Genomic DNA, 26,024 nt, shown 5'->3' on the forward strand with positions numbered 1-26,024 from the left:
TTCCGGTCTAATCCTAAACTCTCTCATTTAATTGCTCTTAAACGTATTTTTAGATATCTTAAAGAGCAACCGTAGTTAGGTCTTTGGTATCCCAAAACTCATATTTTGATTTATATGCTTTTGCTGATAGCAATTACGGTGGAGATGATATTGACAGAAAATCTACGTCTGCTGGATGTCAATTCTTGGGGGATCGACTCATTTCATGGCAGTGCAAGAAACAACAAAGGTGTCTACGTCCACTGTCGAGGCTGAGTATGTTGCTGCGTCAGCCTGCTGTTCACAGGTAATCTGGATGCAACATTAATTGCTGGATTACGGTTTGAAATTTCTTGATACTCCAATCTTTTGCGATAATGATGATGCTATTGCTATTGTTAAAAATCATGTTCAACATTAAAAAACCAAGCACATTGACATTAAAATTCACTTTATTCGTGACTGTTACAACCGGAAATTGATTCATCTTGAGCAAGTTCACACAGATAACAATGTGGCGGACTTATTTACAAAACCAGTGGAAAAACCATATTTAATGTGCTTGTGGGGTTTCTTAAAATGCTTCGTTTCGATGGTTGAGTCTGTTTGAGGTTAAATTTGTACATAAATGTTTTCATTTTATTTGGTAAAAATTTTTCATAAATTAAGTGGGAGAAAATTAAAAATTCAAAAAGAGTGTGTGTGCGTGTGTGTGTTTTATAAATTAAAAAAAAATTAATATAAAAAGTTTTACATTTGCTTAATATTACGTCGGTTACTCAAGTTTGAGGGACATATATTTGTGTATGTTTGGTCCGGTCATCTACTTGTAGATATATGGGATAACCATTCACTTGAAGACTGAAAGCAACTTGGGCGATTGTGGTGTGTTTTGTTTTAATTCTTTCGCTTAAATTATGTCGATTACTCAAAGTTCGAGGGACACGTATTTCTATATATGTTTGGTCCCGTCATCTACCTGTAGACATACGGGATAGCCATTTACCTGAAAACTAAAAGTGAATGGGGCGACTGAGTTTAAAATTGTCTTCTATAACAATAGTGGGAAGTGATATGATTATTTGATTTAGAGCTTTTTAGAAGCATAAAAAATTTTATATGAAAATTGATCCAACCTTTGGAAAATGATAGGAAAATTGATTCTATGTGCCTAATGTGTGAAGTTACTAGGCTTAAAAGGCTTTAGAACAGTCATTGATTTGCATGGTAGCTTTCCATGATGCGTAAAAGTTGAAGTGATATAAACTAAATCTGCTAATCTTACTGTGGAGAGACATTTTGAAGAAATATGCATGTTCCCAGATATATCTCTCCGAATGATAGGAAGAAAAGTAATTACCCATTTATACACGAGCCCGCTAGTGTTTTGATCTCCAAAATATTATGTTTTTGAATTATATATATAAAAAAAATATTGTGTATATATAATATTGTGTTACTAAATTTCTTTTTTTAAAAGCTTAAAGGGTCAAACTAGAACTACAAGGGTGGGACATTCAAATAAGTCCTAAACACTCTGAATGTAAGGCATGTAAGTCCGGATGGCTTGTAAGTCCAACGTTCAATCTTAAAGCTTAAAATTTTTTGTCTGTATAAAGGAAATCTTTTGATTAAGCACTAGGTGGCTGGAGTCAAATTGGGGTGATTTGGGGAAAACCAAATACGCTTTGAGAAGAGATAGGAGGCATCACAGGTCCATGAGTGATGTCCATCTAAGATTTATGCTTAGTTGAACATAATTCGTATCACTGATGCACTGAAAATCATGCTAAGTTTACTATATCTGCTATCAACCTGTCTCTCTAGTCCATGAGTGATGTCCATCGAAAATTTATGCATAATTTAACATAACTCGTATCACTGATGCAATGAAAGTCATGCTAAGTTTACTATATCTGCTATCAACTTGTCTCTCTATGTCATAATAACACTGAACATGAATAATTGTGAATGCATTTTAATCAATATGATTTCATGTTCGGATATTTTCTTAAGAGGTTGTGTGTTTATCAAAACTGAAATCTGATCCCAAATTTGCTAAATTACAAGAAGACCGAGTGATTAAATTTTTATTGTTATTATTCTACTTTTAATTTTGTTTTTATCATTATTTGTTATTAATTTTATTTTTACCTCATGATTACTCTTGTCGAAACGAATGCTATAAGAGATCGTTTTTATTGCCATGGATCAAGCCCATGTTTGAGTTTGAAAATCTGTTCTCGGCCCATGTCTTAATGGCCCATTAAAATTTTTGAGATGTAAGTAAATTGGTACTGATGATCGAGCCCATGTATATTGTGTTTTTGGCCCATCTGGGTTCTCGGCTCATAAATATTTTTGAAGCTTAAAAGGCATAAACCTGCATTGTTGATGTTACTATCCTAAATATTAGATTACCTAATTCTCTCTAGCCGAAAACCCTAAGCCTCTAAGTCATTCATCTTCGTTCTCATCAAAATCTTACTTGATCATCAAATAGTTGATAAATTAAAGGTACATGAAATCTTGAGAAAAGGGTTCTCGGGTCACTGTTGGACATTCTCTGGACGGAACGAACGGTTGGGCTTAATTAGATGATTGAGCTGTGAAACTTGTTTAAAATAAAGGATTGTGATGACTGTGTGTTGTGTATTTGATGTATTATGAGTTTTCTTTTAGTTGCAGGTTTCACCGAAAATGGTGTTTTTGATGGTTTAGGGAAGATGACACGTATTTCAAGACGGAACCTAAGGGTTTTAAGTGTTTCAAGGTCGAGATCTTCATAGATCTCGGGATTTAGGGTTCTCGGGGATGTTTCACCGAAAACCATTGGTCAAACAGAGAACTCCTATGATTATCTGAAATATCAAGGGTTCTCGGTCAAACTTTGACCGAAAACTAACTTTGATTAACCGAGAATTTATGTTCTCGGTTGTACAAGATCTTTCTTGAACAGTGATGGACAGGAAACTCATCTTGTGGAACAAAAACTCGTTTATTTGACAGAGAACTCAATTTATGGACCGAAAACCACCTATTTATCAATTAAAATTGACATTAACTTACAAATAAGGACTAATATTATCTAAATTTGTATTTTTGGTCCCTGTTCTTTAACCAATATATCAATTATCTTTATAATACAGAGTGATTATCCAGTTGAGTGAATACACTATTAACTTGACTCGTTTGTTGCAGTCATGGCGGATTAGGCACCATTGAAATTTGTGGATACTTACAACATTGCTGGATGTTTATATGATCCACCTATCATACATAAGGAATTCAAGTCCATGATAGTGGGGCTCAAGACGTGCATGATTTCTCATGCGACGAGAAACCCCTTGTCATTTGCAAGAAGATGGTGACAGAGTTTTGGAATAATCCTTCCATTAACCAGAGGGGTGCTAGGGGAGCAATAACAATTGACTTGAAGATCCAGAAGAAATCTATTATCATCTCAGAGGCTATTATTCGTAAGTTTCTGTTATTTGGTGACCAACCCGACTACCCAACATAATACTTTAATGATGTTGTTGCTGAAGTAGCTCTGAGAATGGGATATGAAGGATTAGTCAAATTGGGAAGATTTGCTGAAATTGAGGGTGTCCTTGCTGGTTCCAGTGCCTCAATTGCTGATGAGCATGTGACACATGATCAGAGGTTCACTGCGGCTTATAAGACTATTTCTGACGATGATGAGTCAGATAGTTCTCGATCACAGCACATGGAGATTGAGCACCAGGAAGAACAAACCATACCTACTGATGATCAGTTGAAAGACTTTGAGTTATTTAAAGATCAGCTCTATTCGACTGCATTGAAGCCTCCTCATCAGTCTTTGCGACACAAGTTGAACATCTTCAAGAAGAACCAGCCACTGATCTCATTCCAAGAAAAAGGCGAAAGAAAGATTTAAGACCGGGTGTGCTGGATACAGAAACTACACTAACAAGCCAACACAAAGAACTTGAGCCTGAAACTACTGAAGCTCAAGTTGATACAGGTCTGTCTACTGCTGAACATCGAACTCAAGACCAGATTTTTGATGATATTTCTCATGAGTTCGTGTTTGAAGCCAATCTTCATTCTACAGACGAGCCATCGAGATCGTCTGACCTGATTGGTCAATCAAGTTTAAGAGCCATTGACAAGATCGCCCACATTCTGGCGATGCAAGATAAATTTTTGCAAGACAAGGTCAAGGGGATCACTCTTGATGCTGAACCTGTTGATGCACAGTCCTTACAATGACGAGTCTTTGAACTTGAACAAGACTCGGTTGTGAAGGATGTACGAATTCAAGAGCTTGAAGCAAGTAACTCTGATAAAGATTTAAAGATCAATGAACTTCAAGCAAATATGGGCGGCCTCACTGCTATGTACTTAGACCTCCAACAATAGCTTATTCATATATGAAATTTGGAGATGAATTTAAAAGCGGTGAAGACATTGCTGAATAGACAACTGTTGATAGTCAAGGTGGTGGTTCTAGTGCGCGTCTTTCTTCAAATATAGATGCTTCTGAGACACTGTAACAATACCTTTCCGCCCCTCCAAAGACTGATGAACAAAGTGCGAGAATACAAAATAACACTATGATTATGAAGAACTCGAACCAGAATGTGGAGTCTTCTGATCACCCTGATAAATTCATCATTGAATTCCAAAAGGGATTTTTCTGACAAGTATGGTGATCGGTCAGCCATTGTGTCGTGGGGATTTGATGTTGATAAAGCTACGTGGTGGGTGAAAAGGAGGTCTGGCAACACTGAGAACTACAAGAAGATGAAAGACTTTGGATCATGGACAAAAGTTGATCTGAGTGACTTGATCAATGCTCCTTTTCACAACCCAACATCGACAAAAAGGCAATCGACTTCTAAAACTTTTTGAGGAGTCAAGTTGATCGAGGGTTCCCCAATATGACCACAACATAATCACTTTTAAATAAATCCAAAGGGGTACGAGATCCGAAGACCGGGAAAAATATCAAGACTCTTAGCAACTTTGGATGAGACAACAATTGTCATCATTCGTCTATGAAAATGGCAGTTTCGATTTGTTTTTCCACGCTACTTATATATTGAAGTTTGGTGAGAAAAATATCAAGACTCTTAGCAACTTTAAGATCATGGCTGAACCACTGTATGAGCCTGCTGCTAAGGAGTTTACAAGAATGGTTGGATCGATTATTCCTACAGGCTTATGGACTGGTGCTTACAAAGAGGCGGACGCAAATATTCTTGAGCTCAATTAATGTTGAAGATACAAACCAAGGGGGGATTGTGGGGCTAGTATTGATGTGGTTTGTACATAGTTTGGGCTTACATTGTAAACCGAGATCACATGGATCTCGGTGGTCTTTTGGCTGGTATTGGGCTTATATGTAGTCTCTATATAAACCATTTAACTAGGTTTATTATAGAGTGAGCTGTGTGAGACGTGCGAGTGGGAGACAAGTAAAGTATTGATTGTATTGTAACTCGTTGTTCTTAAGCACCATACGTTTAATATACGTCTGTTTTGAAACATATTCATCGTGTTATCGTTGTGTTTTTTTACATAATTGAATCATCTCATGTTAGTTTCCGCATAATCAAGAGACTAGGTGATATCACATCGAAAGATCTGTTCACAGGACTTACATTAACTAGAACTCACGCAGCGTATCTGACTTTTTCGTATGCACGCAGGTAAATAGACTGAAACAGCTAGCTTGAGGGAGACACATGGCAGGATCTGAAGAGGCTGGCATCATAAGATTTGTCATGATGTTCTATATTTTATATTATATTTAAAAGACAAGTTATGAATGTTTGTAATGAGTGGTTGACTTTTATTATTATTCCGCGAAAGTTTTAATTAACTATGAAAAATAGAACTATTTTTATGAGTAAATCCAACGACAAAGTAGGGCATAAGGATCGGGCCCTTACAAGTTGACCAAGGGAGTGACGTCGGCCGGTAAATCTCAAACGTTGTCGATCTTAGGCGTTGAGATGGAGGGTCAACGCAAATTCGGTCGGTAAATCTATGCGAATTTGGTGGGGTATCGTCACGTTCGTTACAGTACCAAAACAAAAACTAAAAAAAACCGGCACCTGGTTGTTTTCGTTATGGTATCAAAACTAAAATAAATGGCATTAGAACTCGAGCCTTATCGGTTATGCGAATTCAGTCGATTTTCGTCACGTAAAAAACAAAATTGGCGTTTGATCGATTTCCGTTACGCTCGTCACGCCTTCCAATACTAAGACATAAAAGAATTAAAATGACATGGACTAGTTTGGTGCCGCCACTTGGCCTACATAGGGCTTAGCGGCACCAAACTTATCTTTTATTATATATAGTAATTCTAAATGTGCCCATCACCGGATAATCCATAAGTTTGTAAATCACCATCATGATAACTTAAGTTCTATATAATTAATCCTACAAGAAACTAAACCATAAGTTCTCATACAGTTTGCGAGAGGCGTTGACTTTGCTTTTACTTTCACTTTTGGTTAAGATACAGATTCTATTTTTCTTTACTCGTAGTACTATCCTCCATTTTATATTTGTTGTCCATTACTTTGTAGTGTAGGCTTTTCGTTACCTTTTAGTTATAGTTTAAGTTCGGGTTATTAGGCATCTTATGTTTTATATTTATTTTGTAGCATGCAATAGACCTGAAGTCTTGTACTCTGCATTGTATGTTCCTGAATATGTTTAGTTACATGGTTTTTATTTTAGTACTCTATTACCGAGCATTTTTCTGACTTGTCGTGACAGTTCACAATTAAAGTTCACGACGTCTCTAACTAGTATTTGTGTAGTATTATGGCCACTTAGGGACGTATGAATCGATCATAGTTCTGTTCTGACTTCTGACTCCCCGTTAATGGGGGATGGAAGGATGTGTGTACGCCATACGCCCCATCTTATATATGCATGGAGTAGCTAACTGTGTACCCCCTCTGCTTCTAGCTTTGGGTGTTTCTGTGTTACACAACCAATTTTATTACTGTTACATTACAATCGCGTAGTTTAGTATATGTATATGCTTCCGTTATAGTTCTGATATGTTTTAATATGCATATGTTTGTATGTGTGTGTATCTGATTAAGTTTCAATCATGTATCTAATTAGGGTTCTGATTATGGTAAACATTTGTTTTTGTGTCGATGTGGATCTCAATTTTTTTTCGTATCAGTTTTAGTATCAAGTTGGTTTTTACTACAGTTCAATGTATTTTGTTTTATGTATGTATGCCTTTACATGTATAATCATTCTTTTCATTAGTGGACAATTTTTGTCTCACCCTTATTTTCTCTGTATGTTTTTTTCTTATTTGTTAACATGTAATCCGGGAGAGAGTAATGAGGTTCAAGATTTTTAAAGAGTTTACGTTCATTAGAGTAAATTTAATTTGGCTTAGGTATTTTTGGATTATGTTTGATACATACAATAATAACACGTTGGCCCTAGTCGATTTGGGGTGTTACATATATATAAAGTGGGAGATTTTGGATTTCAAACATAAAATATGTTGTAATAAAATATGATATCTGAAAACTCGTACTCCAAACACTAACTAGAGTTGAACCAAATGATAAATGTCAAAAGGATAAACATCTGACTCATTAAGGGCTTGATATGTTCTTCTTGAGGCTATCTTGTTTGCGGCTTCAGTAGAATGATATGCATCCCAGAAGAAATATTTGTTCCTATCGAGACATGGAACTTCAAACGGTAGACATGTAAGAGCACCATTATTCAAGCCCATTCCACAACACGCGCTATCGACCACCCTAAATCCTATATAATCAACAGAGAAGTAAATACGCCGATGTTTATAACGATCATATAAACCAATTAGTTCATCATGAAATGAGGCTTAAAAATATTGTGACAGATTTTAAAGATAAAAAAATGGTTTGAATTTTTTAGTTCAAAGTGACTTTGATAATTAAAGTAAAGAAAAAGCGAGTATAAAATTAAGAGTTTATTATATGGCTAGAGGCTTAAACATATTGGATAATGAGTCTGATAACTTTTACCAAAAGATGAAGGTTGCTGGATGACTTCCATGCTCATATCATAGAAGTTCAAATAGATAAATTTTGCATTTTGTAGGCTAGTGTTGTTGTTGAGCTCGTCGACGAGTAACCTCAGATAGTGATTGAATAGTTGAACCGCTGTATTAATATGTTCTACACATGATTTATTTGAAGAGTAACGCGACATCTCATAAGGGGTGCAACCGACTGGACCCAAGCCATTCAAGGCTACCTTCCTTGCGCCATAATTGTACAATTCCTGTGGTGTAATTAAATGATAGAAAATTTATAAGGCTACTGGTTATTTACTCTATTACAATAATGAAGCATTGTAAGGAGTCAATGCATGAGTGACAAACCATAGCCTTATGATTATGTAAGCATTGCCTTGAAGAGTACTTAGGAAATTCATATTTAAAAGGATAAAATTTTTGTGACCATTTAGCTATTTGTGTATCTCGATTTACTAATCACTGCGCATATGTCAGATAAAAAATATGACCATGGCATCCCCATGTTGTGCTCTAGTAGTGATAGTGAGGTGGGATATATTGGAGGTGTCAGGCTCAAACCTGGTCATCGCCCGTCTATCATCGGTCACAGTAATTTACCTCCCTCATGTTGGCGATGGGAATGGTGAGCGGGCATATTTATTAGTGGGGAGGCATTAGAATTGAACTCACCAGAATCTGGCTTCTATATTGTTGAATGAGGAGTTTGGTGAATTCCTCAACTGTAAACCTGCTGCTGGTGTCATACACAGATTTTATGAAATAGTTGTTAAGGTAATCGTTACTTCCGAATCCTATATGGTAGAAGCACTTCTGTAGGTAAGTTGATGTCAAATCAGGCCCTCCAAGAACATCGCGGATACTCAACACCGTCAATTTGTGATTCTGAAGTTGCTGATCAAAGGTTATCCTGTCACCCTATAAACCATTACAGAATTGGATTAAAGCAAATGATCAAGCATGTGACTGTAAACTAGAAGTTGTATATGGTTGCAACTACGAGTTGAAACATTATTAGAGTACTAATCAAATTCAAATCACCAGATGGCGGCCTGTTTCGTGTCGAATTCCTGCAGCTGCTGATGCGTAGTTTAGTCCAAGTAGTATATTGGATCCATTTGAAAAGGCAAACGGAGGAATGTGACTAGTAAAACCTAAATATTCAGCTGCAAATGCATGGAATAAAATGTATCACATTAGTCCAAGAATTTGAAAAAGAAACAGGGAAAAACATCAACATGTTCATTTTCTGACCAATGAATTTGGCTAAGTAGCGTTGATTTTTTTTTAAATATCATTTTAATGGTTTGTTTTTAATAAAAAAATTGTTTTTTCGGGCCATAAACTTCCACGTGGCACACACATGCATCGCAGCATAGTAGATTCAGTCTGCTACAACAGAAACTCTTAAAGACCGCAACTTGACTTGAGATTCCAACTTGGTAGTTGCTGGTACCCCTGGCGTAGTAGCATGGATGCTCTCCTGCGACATTTATGGGTCCGCTACACCAATTCTAGAAAAATGGTGAAAAGTCTAGTGCAAGAGATCATATTTGTTGTGTATGGATTGAAATTTGCTATGCCAATGTGTCCTGTCAAGCCCGGGCTGATTATAAATTTTTAAAAAATTTAAGACTATTTTATCAAACTCATTGGTCAACATGATGATTGTGGTGACTTTTCCTTTATCATTTTACACCATCAAATAAATGTTGAAAATGAATATAGAATATAGGCAACCAAAAAGAGAATTAAGGCTTGCTAAGAGAAAATTATGCAAATCACATATCTAAATACCCATGAAATCAGCAAAGTTCCGGCCGTTGCAAAACCTTCCAGTAGGCCCGGAGCTGAAATCAATGCCGTGAGGAAGGTAAATGGCTTTGGCAAAGGTAACTAAACGGTTATTGTTGCCATTATCGACTAAAGAGTCTCCAAAAATGAAGTAACATGGTATTTGTGGCTTTCCAACTACCCATGTAGGTGAGACAAAGCCGTAAAACAGTATGAACACAACAAATTCGGTGTAGGTTGCCATGTGGGACCGTTATTTAGGATCTGGTAGAATGTATGACTCTAAAAGAGTAAAATTTATAGTTTTCTAGATTTGGTGGTACTTGAGACATGGGAACCTTCATGGAGACAGTTATTAACGGCCATCATTTACTGAACTATCTAACACACGTTTTTGTTGTGATAAAAGTTGTCATTTTTATGGTATTATGGTGGCTTTATATATATATATATATATATATATATATATATATATATATATATATATATATACTAGAAGAGTGCCCAAGCGATGCAGCGTGAAACCGGAAACACATACTTTTATAATCATATAACAAATTTTTGGGTGTTCATTATTTTGTTTAAAACTGTAATACTGTTCACCAGTTTGGTTTCACGGTTGAAACCGGAGCTGACCATACATATTAAAATGTTAATTATTTACTTATTTAACATTAGATATAATATATATTAGACATAGTTAAAATATAGTTAATAGAAGTTTTATTTAATACGAGCAAAATCGTCTATCACAACTTTAATTTAACCAAATTTTCAGTATGGTTTTTTATAATCTTTGTTTTTGTTATGATTTCACATTCAATTTATTCTAATAAAGTTTATTATTCATGTCACCAAAGTTATCTTTGTTCATAGTATGATTCTCTTAATAACGTATTAGTTGATGTTTAGTTTGAAGTTAATGCATATGCAGATTTATAATTCTTATTTTAAATTTTAAACTCAAATTTTTTTATCGAAGTAAAAACTATATCGGAACCTAATCGTTGGTAATGGTTCGGTTTAGTTGGGTTTTAATTAGAAACAGTTTAGTTTCGGTTTTCGACGACAACAAAAAATGGGTAAAGTTGGCTCATGGTTTAATTTAAAACCATCAAAAGCAAACCGCAAACACGTTTGCATAATTTTTTTTACTTCGAAAACTATAGCAATATCATACTCAAATTAAAGATAATAAAATGCTTGTTTTTATGATGTAATTTATTTTAAAAAATATTAACGTACGAAAAAGTTATGATCGTTTTAAAATCGTGGGGGTAATTGGGTTAAAAGTGAAAATAAAATAATATATAAGTAAAAGACAAAGGACCAAAGTTATAACTTTAAGGGATGAAACTTGTAACTATTTTGAAGAATTGAAAATGCATGTGAGATTTTTATGTTACAATTACATTTTTGTCCCTAATTAGTCTTGTACATAATGCATTAATTCTTGTAAATTATTTAAAGATGGCGTTTTAATTTGACCCTCTTTGGTGCATTATATAGTAATGATATATATATATATATATATATATACACTAGACGGGTGCCCGCGCGATGCTATAGAAGGTGTACCCTAAGCTTTACAAGTTGTGAATTACTAAAAATGTTGCTGTCTTAATTTGCCCATATTTCATGCATTATATATATATATATATATAAACGGAAAACATTTGTAGTATTACACATCTGAATTTACATTTTTTTTTTAAATTTGAAACCATAGATTTGTTAAAACAGCTAGCAAGACGCTATAAGTCAAAAACAATAACCAACCTACATGGAGAATAAGTGACATGGATCAATGAAAATAATTCAATGAATTCAAATCTGTTAATCAAACTTGTTATTAGTTATTTGGTTTATTATTTACTAATTATGATGAAAATAAGTGACATTAATTCTTGTAAATTACTTAAAGATGGCGTTTTAATTTGACCCTCTTTGGTGCATTATATAGTAATGATATATATATATATATATATATACTAGACGGGTGCCCGCGCGATGCTGCGGGAAACCAAAATCCTAGTAATAATGTAACAATTACGGATGTTCAAAGTTCGTTTGAAATCTTGAAAACGTTTAAACCAATCGCCACTTTTGATTAGCTGGTTTCTGAATGTTCAAACCATAGAAAACAGTTCGGTTTACGGTTTATACCAAAAATAGGCCATAAAAAACCGAATCGGACTGTAAACTTATTATTGAAACTCAATGCGTGAAACCAAACCATTAGTAACGATTCAGTTTAAATTTTCGACGCTTTAGTTTTCGTTTTCAATGAAAAAAAATCAAAATAACGGTTTAGCTCACTAATTAACTTAGAAACCGTTAAAACGTAATTGTGAACGCCTATATGTAACATGTTAATTTTTTTTAATTGAAAAAAACTATAGCAATACAATGCCCAAATTAAAGACAATAAAATGCTCGTTTTTATGGTGTATTTTTTTAAAGAAATGCATCAACGTATGAAAAATTTACGGCCGTTGGAAAATCGTTGATGGGAAGTTGGTTACAATAAAAATAAAAAAAGAATACATAGGTAAAGATGAAGGTTTAAAGTTGTAATAATTTTTTAAATTTATAAAAGTTAAGTAAAGATGAGGGGGCAATGTTGTAACTTTTTTCATGTATATTTTCTAATGGACAAGTTTGTCCTTATCTTGCATGCTATAGAAGGTGTACCCTAAGCTTTACAAGTTATGAATTACTAAAAATGTTGCTGTCTTAATTTGCCCATATTTCATGCATTATATATATATATATATATATATATATATATATATATATAAACGGAAAACATTTGTAGTATTACACATCTGAATTTACATTTTTTTTTTAAATTTGAAACCATAGATTTGTTAAAACAGCTAGCAAGACGCTATAAGTCAAAAACAATAACCAACCTACATGGAGAATGAGTGACATGGATCAATGAAAATAATTCAATGAATTCAAATCTGTTAATCAAACTTGTTACTAGTTATTTGGTTTATTATTTACTAATTATGAATGTTAGATTGTAGTTTGAATATTAGAATAGTTGTTGACTTTTTATTATTGTCATTATTTTTTACTACTGGTTGGTTTGTTTATTATTATATTTATTGTTGTGTTTCTATACAAATTGAGATCAGGTTTTCACCAATCCAACACACAAAAATAGTATTCATTCGTTTAACGAGTTATTTACTGTTTGTCAGTTATATTTGTGTTACTTGTTACTATGTTTCTTCTAATTTAAACGAGGAAAAACAACCATGAAATACATAACATAATTTTTAGCCTTTTGTTATTGATTATCAATTTTCTTTCATTAGCTTCAAGACTTGAGTTCATCTAAGTCATTGGTCTTGTATTTTCTTCATGTGCTTTAATTTTATTCAAAAGTTCGGGTATGATAACAGTAAGTCCGAGTAGATAACAGTAGCTCTTTGACACGTTGGAGGTTCAAGCGAATTAACAATCCCACATCTTCGCACCTTATAGTATAACATCAATTATGTCAAAAATTGGGAGACCGACATTGATTAAATAGGTTAGAAGTGAAAAAAATTAGTATTTTAACATACCTTTCTACCACAACAATAAAACATCGACCAAGGTTAAATGATGTCCAATATGTTTGAACGATGGTTGACGAACCACATGGGCAAAGCACCATACCGTAGTTCATTAAAGTTGAAGATGAGCCGTGGAGAATGATATGTTCATTTAGGGTTAGAGATGACTTTTTAATTTTTATCTACATATTCTAATAAAGTAAAATAATTGTGACACATGTCAGTTTCTGGTTAATCCTCACAATGTTTTTCCCTCCAAAACTAATATATGGCATATATCAATGATTATTCGCTTTCCTTTTACACTTCATTTATATTATATCTAATTAAATTATTCACTTTTCTTTAAACTATATTTGTATTATATCTATACACTTTTATACAAATAAATATTTACATATTATACTAATGTACATTGCTAGAATATATTCCATCAACAGAAGAGAAATGATTTTGACGGGAATTTTATATTGAAAATTAACCTCAGAATGTCATGTATCCATAATTATTTTCTTTTATTAGTATAGGTAGATAAGACTGTTGTAATAGTTGAATAACAATGTGTTTATAAGGACAACATGAAAGATGCTCAAAAAGAAAAATCTGATGTCTTTTTTGTCTATGACCGGGTATGGAATGTATAGCATTTTTGTGAAAACTATTTGTAATACATTTTTTTACATAATATAAAAAAACTTAATTATATTTTTTTTATTTGTTTTAAATTATTCATTGTAATTCATATATTAATTTATCCCGTGTAACACACGGGTTTCTAAAGCTAGTATGTAATATGCAATGTCTTTTTTAGTTTGCTTATGTATCCCAAACTAATCCAATTACAATAATTTCAAAAAAGGTACTAAAGTTGCGAAATTAAAAAGCCACATGTATGAAAATGACACTTGGCTCAAAATAGAATATAGATAAAATAAATGAAATTACCAATATACCCTTGACTTAACGGGCAAAATAAACGGGGTTAGAAATAAGTACTAAAATAACAAGTATTAGAAAAATGAAATACCCATTTACACTAAAGTTACGTAATTGGAAAAAAATGCATGTAAAAAATTGAACCATAACTCTAACATTACCACCAAAGCAACTTCCTTTTTTAGTATCCTTGTTACTTCCAAATCAATAAATACTAAAAATATTTTGAAATATTATTTTTAATAAACTTAGTGGTTGGCATTTGGCCGGTTGTGAAGCTTGGACAAGCTTGTTGGGGGAGGGGGGGACTAAAAATGTATTAAAAAAAATCATAAACGCGAGGGGCTGGGCTCAATTTTCAGTCAAAAAAGGCTAAATTTACACTACGTATAGAAATTTTCGAACGGAACGGGTAAATTACACACTACCGTGCAAAAAATAAGGGTAACCGTCACCCCCCACCCCCAGCTTCGTCAATACATGTGGCAGCCACTTATTGGACCTATACTAATATATATATATATATATATATATATATATATATATATATATTTATATTTATCATAAGTTGTTAGTTTTATTGTAATTATTTTTATGGTCATGCCTATATTAGTAAATTAAAATCAGTTATCCAATAAGTGGAACAATATTATTCTTGTCCAATATCAATTAATAATTCATAATATTTTATTAGACGGGTGCCTGCGTGATGAAGTAGGTAACACTAAATCCTAATAATCACATAACAATTATAGATGTTTATGGTTAGTTTGAAACTTTGAAACTATTCAAATTAACAATAATCGGTTTGGTTTCATGGTCGGTTTTTTCTTTTAACTTTCGGTAATGAGATTTCTAAAATTTTAAACCATAGCTAACAGTTAGTTTACAGTTTATGTCGAAAACCAACCATATAAAACCTAACGGGACGGTAAATTTATAATTAAAGCTCCATCCGTTAAACTAAACCGTTAGTAATGATTCAGATTAAATTTTCAACCGTGTGTTTCGGTCTTCAACGACAACAAAATGTTACTAACAATTTGGCTCATGGTTTAACTTAAAAACCGTCAAAATCGAATTAAGAATACCTATAGGTTACATGTTAGATTTTTTTTATTGAAAAAAGATTATAACAATACCATACTAGACAATAGAATATTCATTTTATGGTGTACTTTTGTTGAAAAAATATTAACATACGAAAAACTTATAGCCGTTTAAAAATCGTTTGTGGAAAGTTTAAAATTGCAATTAAAAGGAATATATGAGTAAAGATGATAGGCCAAAATTGAAACTATTTTATAAATTTACAAAATTTGAGTTAAGTAAAGGAAGAATATTTTGTAATTATTTTTAAGCATATTTTTATAATAGACAAGTTTACTCTTATCTTAGATGCTTTATGAGATGTATCATTTGTATTACAAGTTGTAAATTATATAAAATTTTAATGTCTTAATTTGTTTATGTCTCATGTATTATATGTAGTATTATAAATTATATAAAGCATGTGTGTGAGTCACGAGGGTAAAATTTGTCTGCTGAAACTAGTAATTAATTCATATTCATAAATCATAACGAAAGTGTGACAGTGCACGACATTACCATCCAGCAACTTAAAAGGTATAGTGCCGTGGATGAACAACTTAAGAAACTCTCTTTAACTGTTTTTTATCGGTTAAATAAATTAGTTGAGTAGATTGAATTTGATGGACTCAAAAGGCAAAATTGCTTAGCTGAAGTTGATTTTCGGTTTATATGCACATTTTGGCAATCTAAATGCAGCGTCTCAAGTACTAGTGTATTAAACTAGGATCGTGAGAGTACATTAACGCAATCATTGCGTTACGTAATTTTCTAATCTTATTTGGAAACTTGTTTCAATAATCTAATCCGAAATGCAAATAGTAGAATGATATATTTGTGTGCAAGAGAATATGACAGGTAAGTTATGAAAGGGCGATGCACATGTAAATAATAAAGTAACAAAGAAAAACGAATAAAATGAAATGGAATTAAGGAGATCAAGGCTGTTCATAATTTGATTTGAATTCGAAACATTTAAGATTTGATTTGATTTGATAAGAATTAGTTTTAAAAAAAAATTAAAATCTATTCGTATTCGAGAATAGTAATCGAATACAAATTTTCATTTATTATTCGATTCAAAATTCAAATTCAAATTTAATTATATATGTGGATAAAGGATACAATACAACAATCCGTTATCATACATTACGTACGCGACACCCTTACACTTTGATTTCAAAAACACGCCAACCCAAAATTCACAAGTACGCAATATGTTCGTCGTCCACCGCCTCTGATGTCCCGTTAAAGTCCACCGTCAACTATCGCGACCATCATCTACCGTCGTGAGCACCATCCTCTTTCGTCAGGACCATCTATCATTGTTTACAGATCAGTTGAACAATTTCTATTTGAAATTGAAATTGTTGAATCTAATTGATCAATTACCTTGAAATTAATAATCCAATTAAACATCAATTTGAAGCTTCAATCGATCAATTTTGAGTTTTGAGTGAAGGGTTTTAACCATGAATGTATCAGGATTTAAACGTTTTAAGTTTTCAGCCTGAACGTTTTAAGTTTTAAGCCTGAACATTTTAAGGTTTAACCTTGAACGTTTTAAGGTTGCGAATTTGGCTTGAACATTTTAGGCTTTTTAACCATGAACGTATTTCGCGTACCTAATGTACGGGCCAGATAAAACAAATATGAATACATCAATTTTAGAATTGTAGTATACTTGATGATGTATCTTATGAGAAGAAAGAAATTGGAGATTACATTAGTTAACTGATATTACCAAATGAGTAGATTATTAAAGGTCAGGTTTGTTACATAAAGTGAAATGGTTTGTTTGAGTCGAAGGTGAAGCTCGTAAAAAGAAACAAACAAAATAAAAAACTAAAATACGGGATTCAATAACAACAAAGCATTTAAAACTAAACAACTAACATTCAAAACAACAAAGTACAAATTGTAGCAATACAAACCATCTAAACATCAAAATAAACCACTCAAATTGTTCCGAAAGTCACCAAAATAAACTTTTCGTGTCCACGTGCATTTTAAACATCAATGACTCTTTTTTTCACTGATCAACTTTTGAAACCAACAAAGTACATTCATTGATGTCATATTCAAATATGCAATTATCGCTAGTCTGTAACGTGTTTGCTTTCTTGATGTCGTTCCATTTTGGTAAATTATACCTGAACTTCGAAGTCGATATTTCAAAGTCGATACTTCAGCATAATGTTTCATTTTTGCTTTACGACCTTGGGGATTGAGCAAAGTGTAGGTCCCAAAAAGGCCACACGAACGGATTTTGCACTTGATACATATTGTCGAAGCAAGTGTGTTAAATCAAACGATCGAATATAAATAATATAAATATAATAAAGATAGTGAACGATCTCGTTGTCGGTTAAAAAATTGATAACATTAAACAAGAACCGACCCACCCAAGGTGAGCTCCCCTTGGGTGGATGATTTACACCATACAACACACACTAAATTGAAATACAAAGTTATATTTATAACCAAACAACTAACATTTTAGAAGATCTTCTCCCGTTGCAGCTAAACACGTGCACTGAAGCTCTCGTCTCGTAACATAATTTCTCTCCGACATTAATTATTAACTTGACCATAATATATTTAATGGGTTTCTTAACTTGATATCGAAAGTCATTAAAATTGGCCTTACAATCACCTCATTGACTTATGATTTCAAAAACTTTGTGAACCATGTTTCGCATCTTCACAAATCAACCCGATAAAGCCGAGGCGTCTTCAATAACCCCCTCAAGGTATGATCCACCAGGAACAACGATCAAATGACAAAGCTTATTATTTCCGTGAATGAAATTATTTATGTAACCCACCCCTAATAAATAAGTATCCCATATACTCGTAGCCACATTTTCAGGTTTAGAGCTTAAACAATTTAATTCCCTATTAAATCCAAGTTGTTTAAAAATTATCACCTTAATAAATAAGCATCTCGGATGCTCGTAGCCCACATTTTCATGATCCAATTCCCTAACGCCTTGAAAATAATAATAATAATAATAAGATTCTTTGAACACGGTCCAATAATGACGAAAATCCGAGAAAATATTGACTTTCTTCAGTTTGGTCAACCCCGAAAAGTAAACATACTCGGCCCAGATAAAAATTTAATCCAATAAATCCATAAGAGTAGCCCAAATATATGATCAATCAAGCCTAAATAATGAACCAACTCAATATGCAGCCCATGCAGTTAAGTCCAAGAAGCCTAAGCCCAAGTCCAATATATATTAGGGCACAAAAGAACAACATGTGACAATAGTGTAGTAGCTCCCAAGCTCCAGCCGCCACCATCATTTTCTTGCGCCGGAAAAATGACTTCTGCCAGCAACTCCGGAAAAACGGTCTCTGACCACTATCACAACCGTCACTGTCACACCCCAACCTACGTCGAAAATGCCGGGGCGAACTGATTGCTGACAGCTTTTTAAAGGTTACTATCATACAACATTATTTAATGACAATATCTATTGATTATATTAAGTAATCATGTACATCAAATTAACCAAAGTACATAAATAAAAATTTAATATTCTAATTCTTGCGTCTTCTTCTCTAGCATGCAACCTAAGTTTTCTTCAAATACAAGCTTATGAACCACATCCCACGATAACCTGCATATGCGTTAAAAATAATATAGTTTGTCAACACAAGGTTGAGTGAGCAACACACCAGTTTAAATGTACATATAGTATATAACAAAAATATGTAGTTGCAATAAGTCATGTGAGAATAACAAATTAACCAAATGAGCAAGTATAACTGAGATGTCGAGAAACACAAAGGCTAACGACTGGCGTATAATCATACTAGACTAAGTTTATGTTGGAGCTCTCCGAATGCGGAAGCATACAAAGCAAGTAAACACATAAACAAGTAAGGTATAAGTTGTTAACACATAAGGCAATAGTTGCAGTTTTGAGTATAAGTATATATATGAGAAATATAATTTACGCATATGTCCCAAAAACGTGAGAAAATAAGTAAAAGAGGTGAATGTGGTACTCACCTCGATAGACGAGCAAAAGGGAAAGGAGAAATATTAGGAATGATGATTGCGGATCACTCGTTGGCGATAAAGCCTAATAAAGAAAAATAAATTACGAAGATACTAAATAAATGAACTAGATCGGATAAGAGAATTCGATAATTATAAAGCTATTAAGTTACTATTATATTCTTTTTAGTCATCTAAACTTATATTTGTAAACTAATTAAGAAAATAAATATTGATAACTTATATAAAGAGATTCGAGGTTGAACGGGTGTTCGTAAAATAATAATTTATATAAAGTTTACAAGTAATGATTACTTATCAAAATAATATATTAACGTATAAAACGAATCATTTCTAAATAACTTTTATTTATAAGTTTTACTTTTAGTTAAAGTTGTAATAAATAGTATACATAAATATTTATAAAAAAATTACATTTGTTTTATAAATACTTGCCAAATAATTATGTAAAATAATATGGTATTGAAATATATACATATATATTTTGTTATGTATTTTAAATAAACAAAACCTTTATCAAATTATTAATAACTAATATATACATATACATAAATATAAATATATGCATATATTCATGGTTATAATCAAATTTCGGGATGACAACGAGTTATTATGTCGGTTTTAATAAAATATTGATTATCTATTGATTACTATAATTATTATTTATTAAAAGTGATTTAAAAGGATAATTTATAAAAAATATCACTAAAACCTGTAGACAAAACCTCAACTCTAACCCAAGAACCCTAGAATCACCAATTGATTAAACCCGTTTATATTTTCTAAATTAATCATAGGGTTATTGTAAGGTGTTAGATGACTATCAGAACCATGTATAATAATACCTGAAACGATGATCGGATGTGTGTTAATTTGCTTAAACAGGTGGCGGCCAAAGGGGTTCCGGTACAACGATCCAGCAACTACGATAGACTAATTAAATATAGGGTTTTGATTCGTGATGGAATAAGGATTATGTATGTAGATTTAATTGGACTTTGGTGATCGATATATTACGTTTTGAGAAACAGTTAGGACGGTGTATTATAATTAGGCATTACGTATAATTTTTGATTGTTTAACATAATTAAGATCGTCGGTGAGGACGATTAAGGTAAGGAGATTAATATACCCAGATCAATTCCATAATAGACGCGAGAATTAAGGTGCAAGCTAAAGAACGGGTCGTGGGTTAGGGTTTGGTTACGGGTCTGGGTATGGGTTAAAGGATGTATGTGTATAATTTGCAATGAGGTCCTCAAAGATTATAGGTGGGATCAATTTTTGGTAAAAGATTAGTTATGGGTGATTTTTGTCATAAATTGAAAGTTATAAACATATCTTAAATAAATAACTAGAAATAATATTATAAAAAATTATGTACTAGATAAGTGCGATATAATTTCTCGAACATAATAACAGATCGGGTAATATGTGTAACATCGAGCCAAAAATGTCAAAATCCAAAGTCAAAGGACCAATTCTGCCAATTTCCAAACTCAAGGGGGCCAAAATGTAAATTCTGATTTTCTGACCCATCGTGATACGAGACGGATCAGAAGAAAGACCCATCGCGTATCGCGATGGGCTGTCTGACACGTTGTGACACGTGTGCCATGTGGCACACGGTGGCACCGTCTGCCGCCACGTGTCACCACGTGGCAACACTCCTGCCACGTGTCGCCACGTGGCAAGTCTATACGATGACTGGCCAAGCCTACGTCGCACTACGCGATGAGCGAGCCAAGGAACCCATCGCGTACCACGATGGGATCCAAAATCAGCTCTATAAATAGCAAAGTCCGGGTCTTCACAATTCCACACCAAAATCACACACATTACTCTCTCTCTAACTTCTCTCTAGACCTCGAAAAACGTGTTATCGATCCGCCTGGATAAACGTGTCCAATTTCTAGAATTCCGTGCCATACTTTGATATCCGTACCACTCCACAACGATATTCCGAATAAGAAGGTGGTGCGGTCCCGAAGTCCCAAGGATCATTTTGAAGTGCGTGTCGTGAAGAGATGGCGTCTCGATAAGCATGCCAAAGAGAAGGTGTTGATCAAGAAAAGTTGATAAGGAAAATAGAGTCGAAGTGCTGCCCAAGTGTGTAGGGTACATTGAGCCAAGAAAAGTAGGCATAATGCCTGAATAAAATAATAATAAAATATTATAAAGGCTTAATACCCCAAGTCGAAGTTATTCTCGATAAACAATGAAATATATAACAAAGAAAATAAAGAAAAGAAAAAAGAAATATATATGTGAGTATATATGTATATGATTATTCTTTGTTATAAAATATATTATTTAAGTATAATGAGTATACTTAAATAATAAAGAAAAGAATACGTTTCTTAAAGAAGAAGAAACGTAGGGTTTTTATAAATAAACTAAAGGTTTATAAAGATTACTTTTTAACTAAAGGTTTTAAAGTAAAAAGAGATATTGAACTAAAGGTTCATCGAGATAAATAAGACTAAAGGTCTTTAGCCGGATCGTGTATCCGACTAACAAAAGTTATACTGGTACTATAGGTGCGAGATAGCACGGTTCACGGACGTTGTTGGAATCTGATCCCATTTGAAAGGTGAATACGCCCCACTTTTACAAACTAGTTTTCAAACAATCACACGTGTTATGTGTAAAACTTTACATGAGACTAAGTGTCTCTAAAAACATTGTAAATAAGAGTATAAGCCTAGCCCTCAGGCTGTAGTATACGTTTGTCTGGATCCTTACATATGTGGAATGCGGTGGGCACATCGCACCACGCCTGGTCACGACCTCCAGCCACGATGGGCCGGACCTAAGTTATGTCCGAGTGAGACTGACCATGTGTATATTTATGGTACCTAAGTTATGTCGAAACGCTGCGGTGTTTTGCTGAGGTGACCTAGAGTAGAGACTCGAGTTTATAATGATGTTTTAACTTGATAATTCCTAAGCCAAGATGGGCCGAGACTTACGTGGTCTCGAGGGGTGATTAAGTAAAGGAAATATTTTAGCGTCAGCATATTCACCAGCATTCGTTGCTGACGTATTTTATTAACATTTTGCAGGTAACCAAGATTAGAGCTTGAAAGACGAAGAGCTCAAGAATCCGATGGCTCGGATAATTTTGTTTAACTTGAATATTAAAATAGTGATTTTGTAAAACTATTAAACAAGTAAAACTAAACGAGACTTTCGTCTCATCTTTTGTAATGTAAATATTTATAAATTCGATCCTTATGTTTTTATAAGACTTCCGCTAATAACCGTTACTCTGATTTATATACAAATGTGGTACCAACTATTGATCACACTCTTAGGCCCAAGTTGGGGGCGTGACAATATGATTAACGGATATTAATTTATAAAACCCGAGTTGTTACAGTTGCCGTCATCCATTGGCACAAAAGTTGATGCCGTTGCCCATACCATATCCCCCGCGACCACCTTCTACTTCTTCAAACTCCAGCCCCCACTAATATGAAACATCCACTGCAGCCCGATTTTGAAGATTGCCGGAAAAGCGTCCTCTGGCCAATCGTCGCTGCCAATATCAACACCGCAGCCATCCTCCAATTTAGCCAGCGCCGGTAAAATGGTCTACTCCGGAAGTGCGGATTCTGATGACCAACTAGGGTTCTGGCGCCGCATTTGCAGGAAATTCGTTCTCTGGTTTTAAAAACGAAGCCACCACCACTTTGTAACCGCCACCATCTACACCAACCACCGCTACTCTTCTTTTACACCCTCAACTCAACTGAATCTTCCCTGGTGATAATCTCTGGCAGGAATTCAACATTACTTTCATCACCAACTTTAAACAAGCAGAGAATCCAAATCTATAAACACGAAACGAACTTCAAGCATGCTTATTTCCAACTTTATTTCCAAGATCTTCAAACTTTATTTTCTAAAATTTAACGGGTCTTCAACGTCTCGGTTCGGGTAATAGCGGAAATAGAACACCAATATCAAGAGAAAAGTTGAATAATAAGATTCGACCCGCTCTGATACCAATTGTAGGTCCCAAAACAACCACATGAATGGATTTTGCACTTGATACATATTGTCGAGACGTGTGCGGTAAATCAAACGACTGAACATAAATAATATAAATATAATAAAGATAGTGAATGATCTCGTTGTGGGTTAAAATATTGATAACATTAAACAAGTACCGACGCACCCAAGGTGATCTCCCCTTGGGTGGATGATTTACACCATACAACACACACTAAAATGAAATACAAAGTTACATTTATAACCAAACAATTAACAATATTCTAGAAGATCTTCTCCCGTTGAAGCTAAACGCGTGCACCGAAGCTCTCTTCTCGTATACGAATTTCTCGCTGACATTAATTATTAACTTGACCATAATAATTAACAGGCATCAATCTTAGTAGCAATGTTTGTAGCAATGAGATAAGCATTCCATCATATGCATCAATCTTAGTAGCAATGTGACACAGAAGACGCTTCAATAAACAAATGTGAAATATATTTTAAACTTAAGCTAATACTGTTAAAATAAAAAATATATACTTGTAGATAAAAAAGAAAGTTAATTAACAATTTACCAATTTAATGGTGATGTTCACGTGGAAGAAGATTTTAGAGTCATCATTTTGCTCATCAAGAAGTATTGGGTTTTCGAAAGTACCTTGATTGTTTAATTGATAGTTGAGACATAGTTGATTTGGACCAATAAGGATGTATTCTGTACCATCTTCATGAAAGACGTTAATTTGAAATGTATGACCCGATATCATTTCAAACACAACAAACGAACCACCTTTCAAGTTGGTTTGTTTAGAAACCTCATTCCATCCATCCTCTAGCCTATAACCTATTCCAACCTGATAACATGAAACTTCAAACATGAATCTAACTAGAGCAATGAGATCGAAAAGCAAACACATCCGGTTATCACCAAAATTTTCAAACACGTATCACTCAGGGAAATCCTGATAAATTTGTTAATTATTACACATTTGAATTTGAAAACGTACAATAATTAAAAACTTAAATTAAAATTTACCAAGTAATGGAAGCATCGGTTTCTCATCGGGATGCAAACATACTACCGGATTGATCATTAAAATTTCTTTTGAAAGTAAACATATTGAACGTAGATGTTGACTTAAGCTCAAAAACAACATATGTTCCAACTTCCATACAAGATTCTCTGACCATTTCAGACGAACCTGTTCCAAAATAAAAAGTCATCAAGTTCTTTGCCTATAACAATTGAAAATGTTTACCACTTTGATCATGAATCCATCAACAGCCAATATTAGATTTAATGTCGGCAAACATTGGTTGAACAACTTTAATAATGAACTATAAGTAAAAACAAAAAATATTCTTAGAATGCATATGCTACATAACTACAAAATGTTTAATAATCCAAAAATTGTTTATAACGTATCATGTTACTCATGGAAAAGCTGTTTACATCCACCAAAAACTTAACCTTTATTGAGACGTGACATTTTTATATGAGAGTAGTCTGCATATTCAATTAAAAAAGATTATAAAACATATTTGATCAATTAATAAAACTAAAATCTAAGAAGTTCATTATAATCAATAAACAACATTAATGAAAAAATATGAATGAAATATGAAATTTGTTTTTTAACATAAGCTACTAAAGAAATGATAGTAACCAAACAATATAAATTAAAGATAATCTATTTTAACAGGGTTTAGTTAAAATTTTTATCAAACTGATGTTTATATTCCTCATTTGTTATTATTGATTAAAAATTGAATGCTATTTTTGCAAAAACTTAACATGGTAAAAAAATCCCTAAAATAGTTTTCGAGAAAATTAACCAGGAGAAGCGATTTCTATAAATATCATCACTTAGATATTGATAGAAAATAGGGATTACAAATATTCAGGTTTAAAATATGTTGATCGATATTAGACAACAACAAACTATATAACAGATGAACTGTGATGGAAACCAAACACTGAATTAGAAACAGAAATTCATTGAAATTGTTACCACAAAACTTGTAATCTACGATTGACAGAAAAACCTTCGTAAGAGATTGAAATCGTTGAAGCGGTATTTACATCTCCGATATACGGTTATGAAGTTCAGAAAGGGAAAGGGATGTTTGAAAGACACTTGTGGGTTTATGTGTATTCTTATATGTGGGTTCGATGGAAAAATGAGATATTTGAAAAAGTGGTTCAAATCTACCTATATAATTAAAAAAAAGGTTGAAAGTAATTATAAGAACATATAAAGAAACTCAAAAGTAAAAAAAGTGAAGTACCTTGAAGACAAATATATTAACCAATAAAACACTAGTGATATAGGTTTTGAAATACAATTTCTGAATTTGGTAGATACAATTTACTTACCGATCCGATTCTAACAATTAAATATATTGACCAATATTATAAGAACATGTAAAGAAAATCAAGTAAAAAAAGTGAAGTACATTGAAGACAAATATATTAACCAATAAAACGCTAGTGATATAGGTTTTGAAATACAATTTCTGAATATGGTAGATACAATTTACTTACCGATCCGATTCTAAC

At 33.2% G+C, this 26,024-nt stretch overlaps 1 protein-coding gene across 1 annotated transcript; it reads right to left on the reverse strand.

Annotated features, from left to right (window-relative positions):
• Nucleotides 1-7,284: 7,284 nt before the first annotated feature.
• LOC143536458 (GDSL esterase/lipase At1g29670-like) lies at nucleotides 7,285-10,163 on the reverse strand. The gene is made up of 5 exons (XM_077030443.1): nucleotides 9,836-10,163; nucleotides 9,080-9,204; nucleotides 8,711-8,956; nucleotides 8,028-8,286; nucleotides 7,285-7,785 (listed from the first exon to the last, which is right to left on the reverse strand). Exons 1-5 carry the CDS (start codon nucleotides 10,074-10,076, stop codon nucleotides 7,562-7,564), a joined length of 1,095 nt encoding a protein of 364 aa, XP_076886558.1. The 5' UTR covers nucleotides 10,077-10,163; the 3' UTR covers nucleotides 7,285-7,561.
• Between the last annotated feature and the right edge of the window lie 15,861 nt (nucleotides 10,164-26,024).

This window comes from Bidens hawaiensis, unplaced genomic scaffold (assembly GCF_021521415.1).
Source record: "Bidens hawaiensis isolate Kalapana, Puna unplaced genomic scaffold, B.hawaiensis_p1.1 tig00010809_1, whole genome shotgun sequence".
NCBI lineage: Eukaryota > Viridiplantae > Streptophyta > Magnoliopsida > Asterales > Asteraceae > Bidens > Bidens hawaiensis.

Coding starts and splice junctions, on each gene's coding strand:
- LOC143536458 (XM_077030443.1), bottom strand. CDS start 10,076: ATGGCAACCTACACCGAATTTGTTGTGTTCATACTGTTTTACGGCTTT. Junction 9,205..9,835: donor GAACTTTGCTGATTTCATGG/GTATTTAGATAT, acceptor ATGCATTTGCAG/CTGAATATTTAGGTTTTACT. Junction 8,287..8,710: donor AATATAGAAGCCAGATTCTG/GTGAGTTCAATT, acceptor ATTACACCACAG/GAATTGTACAATTATGGCGC.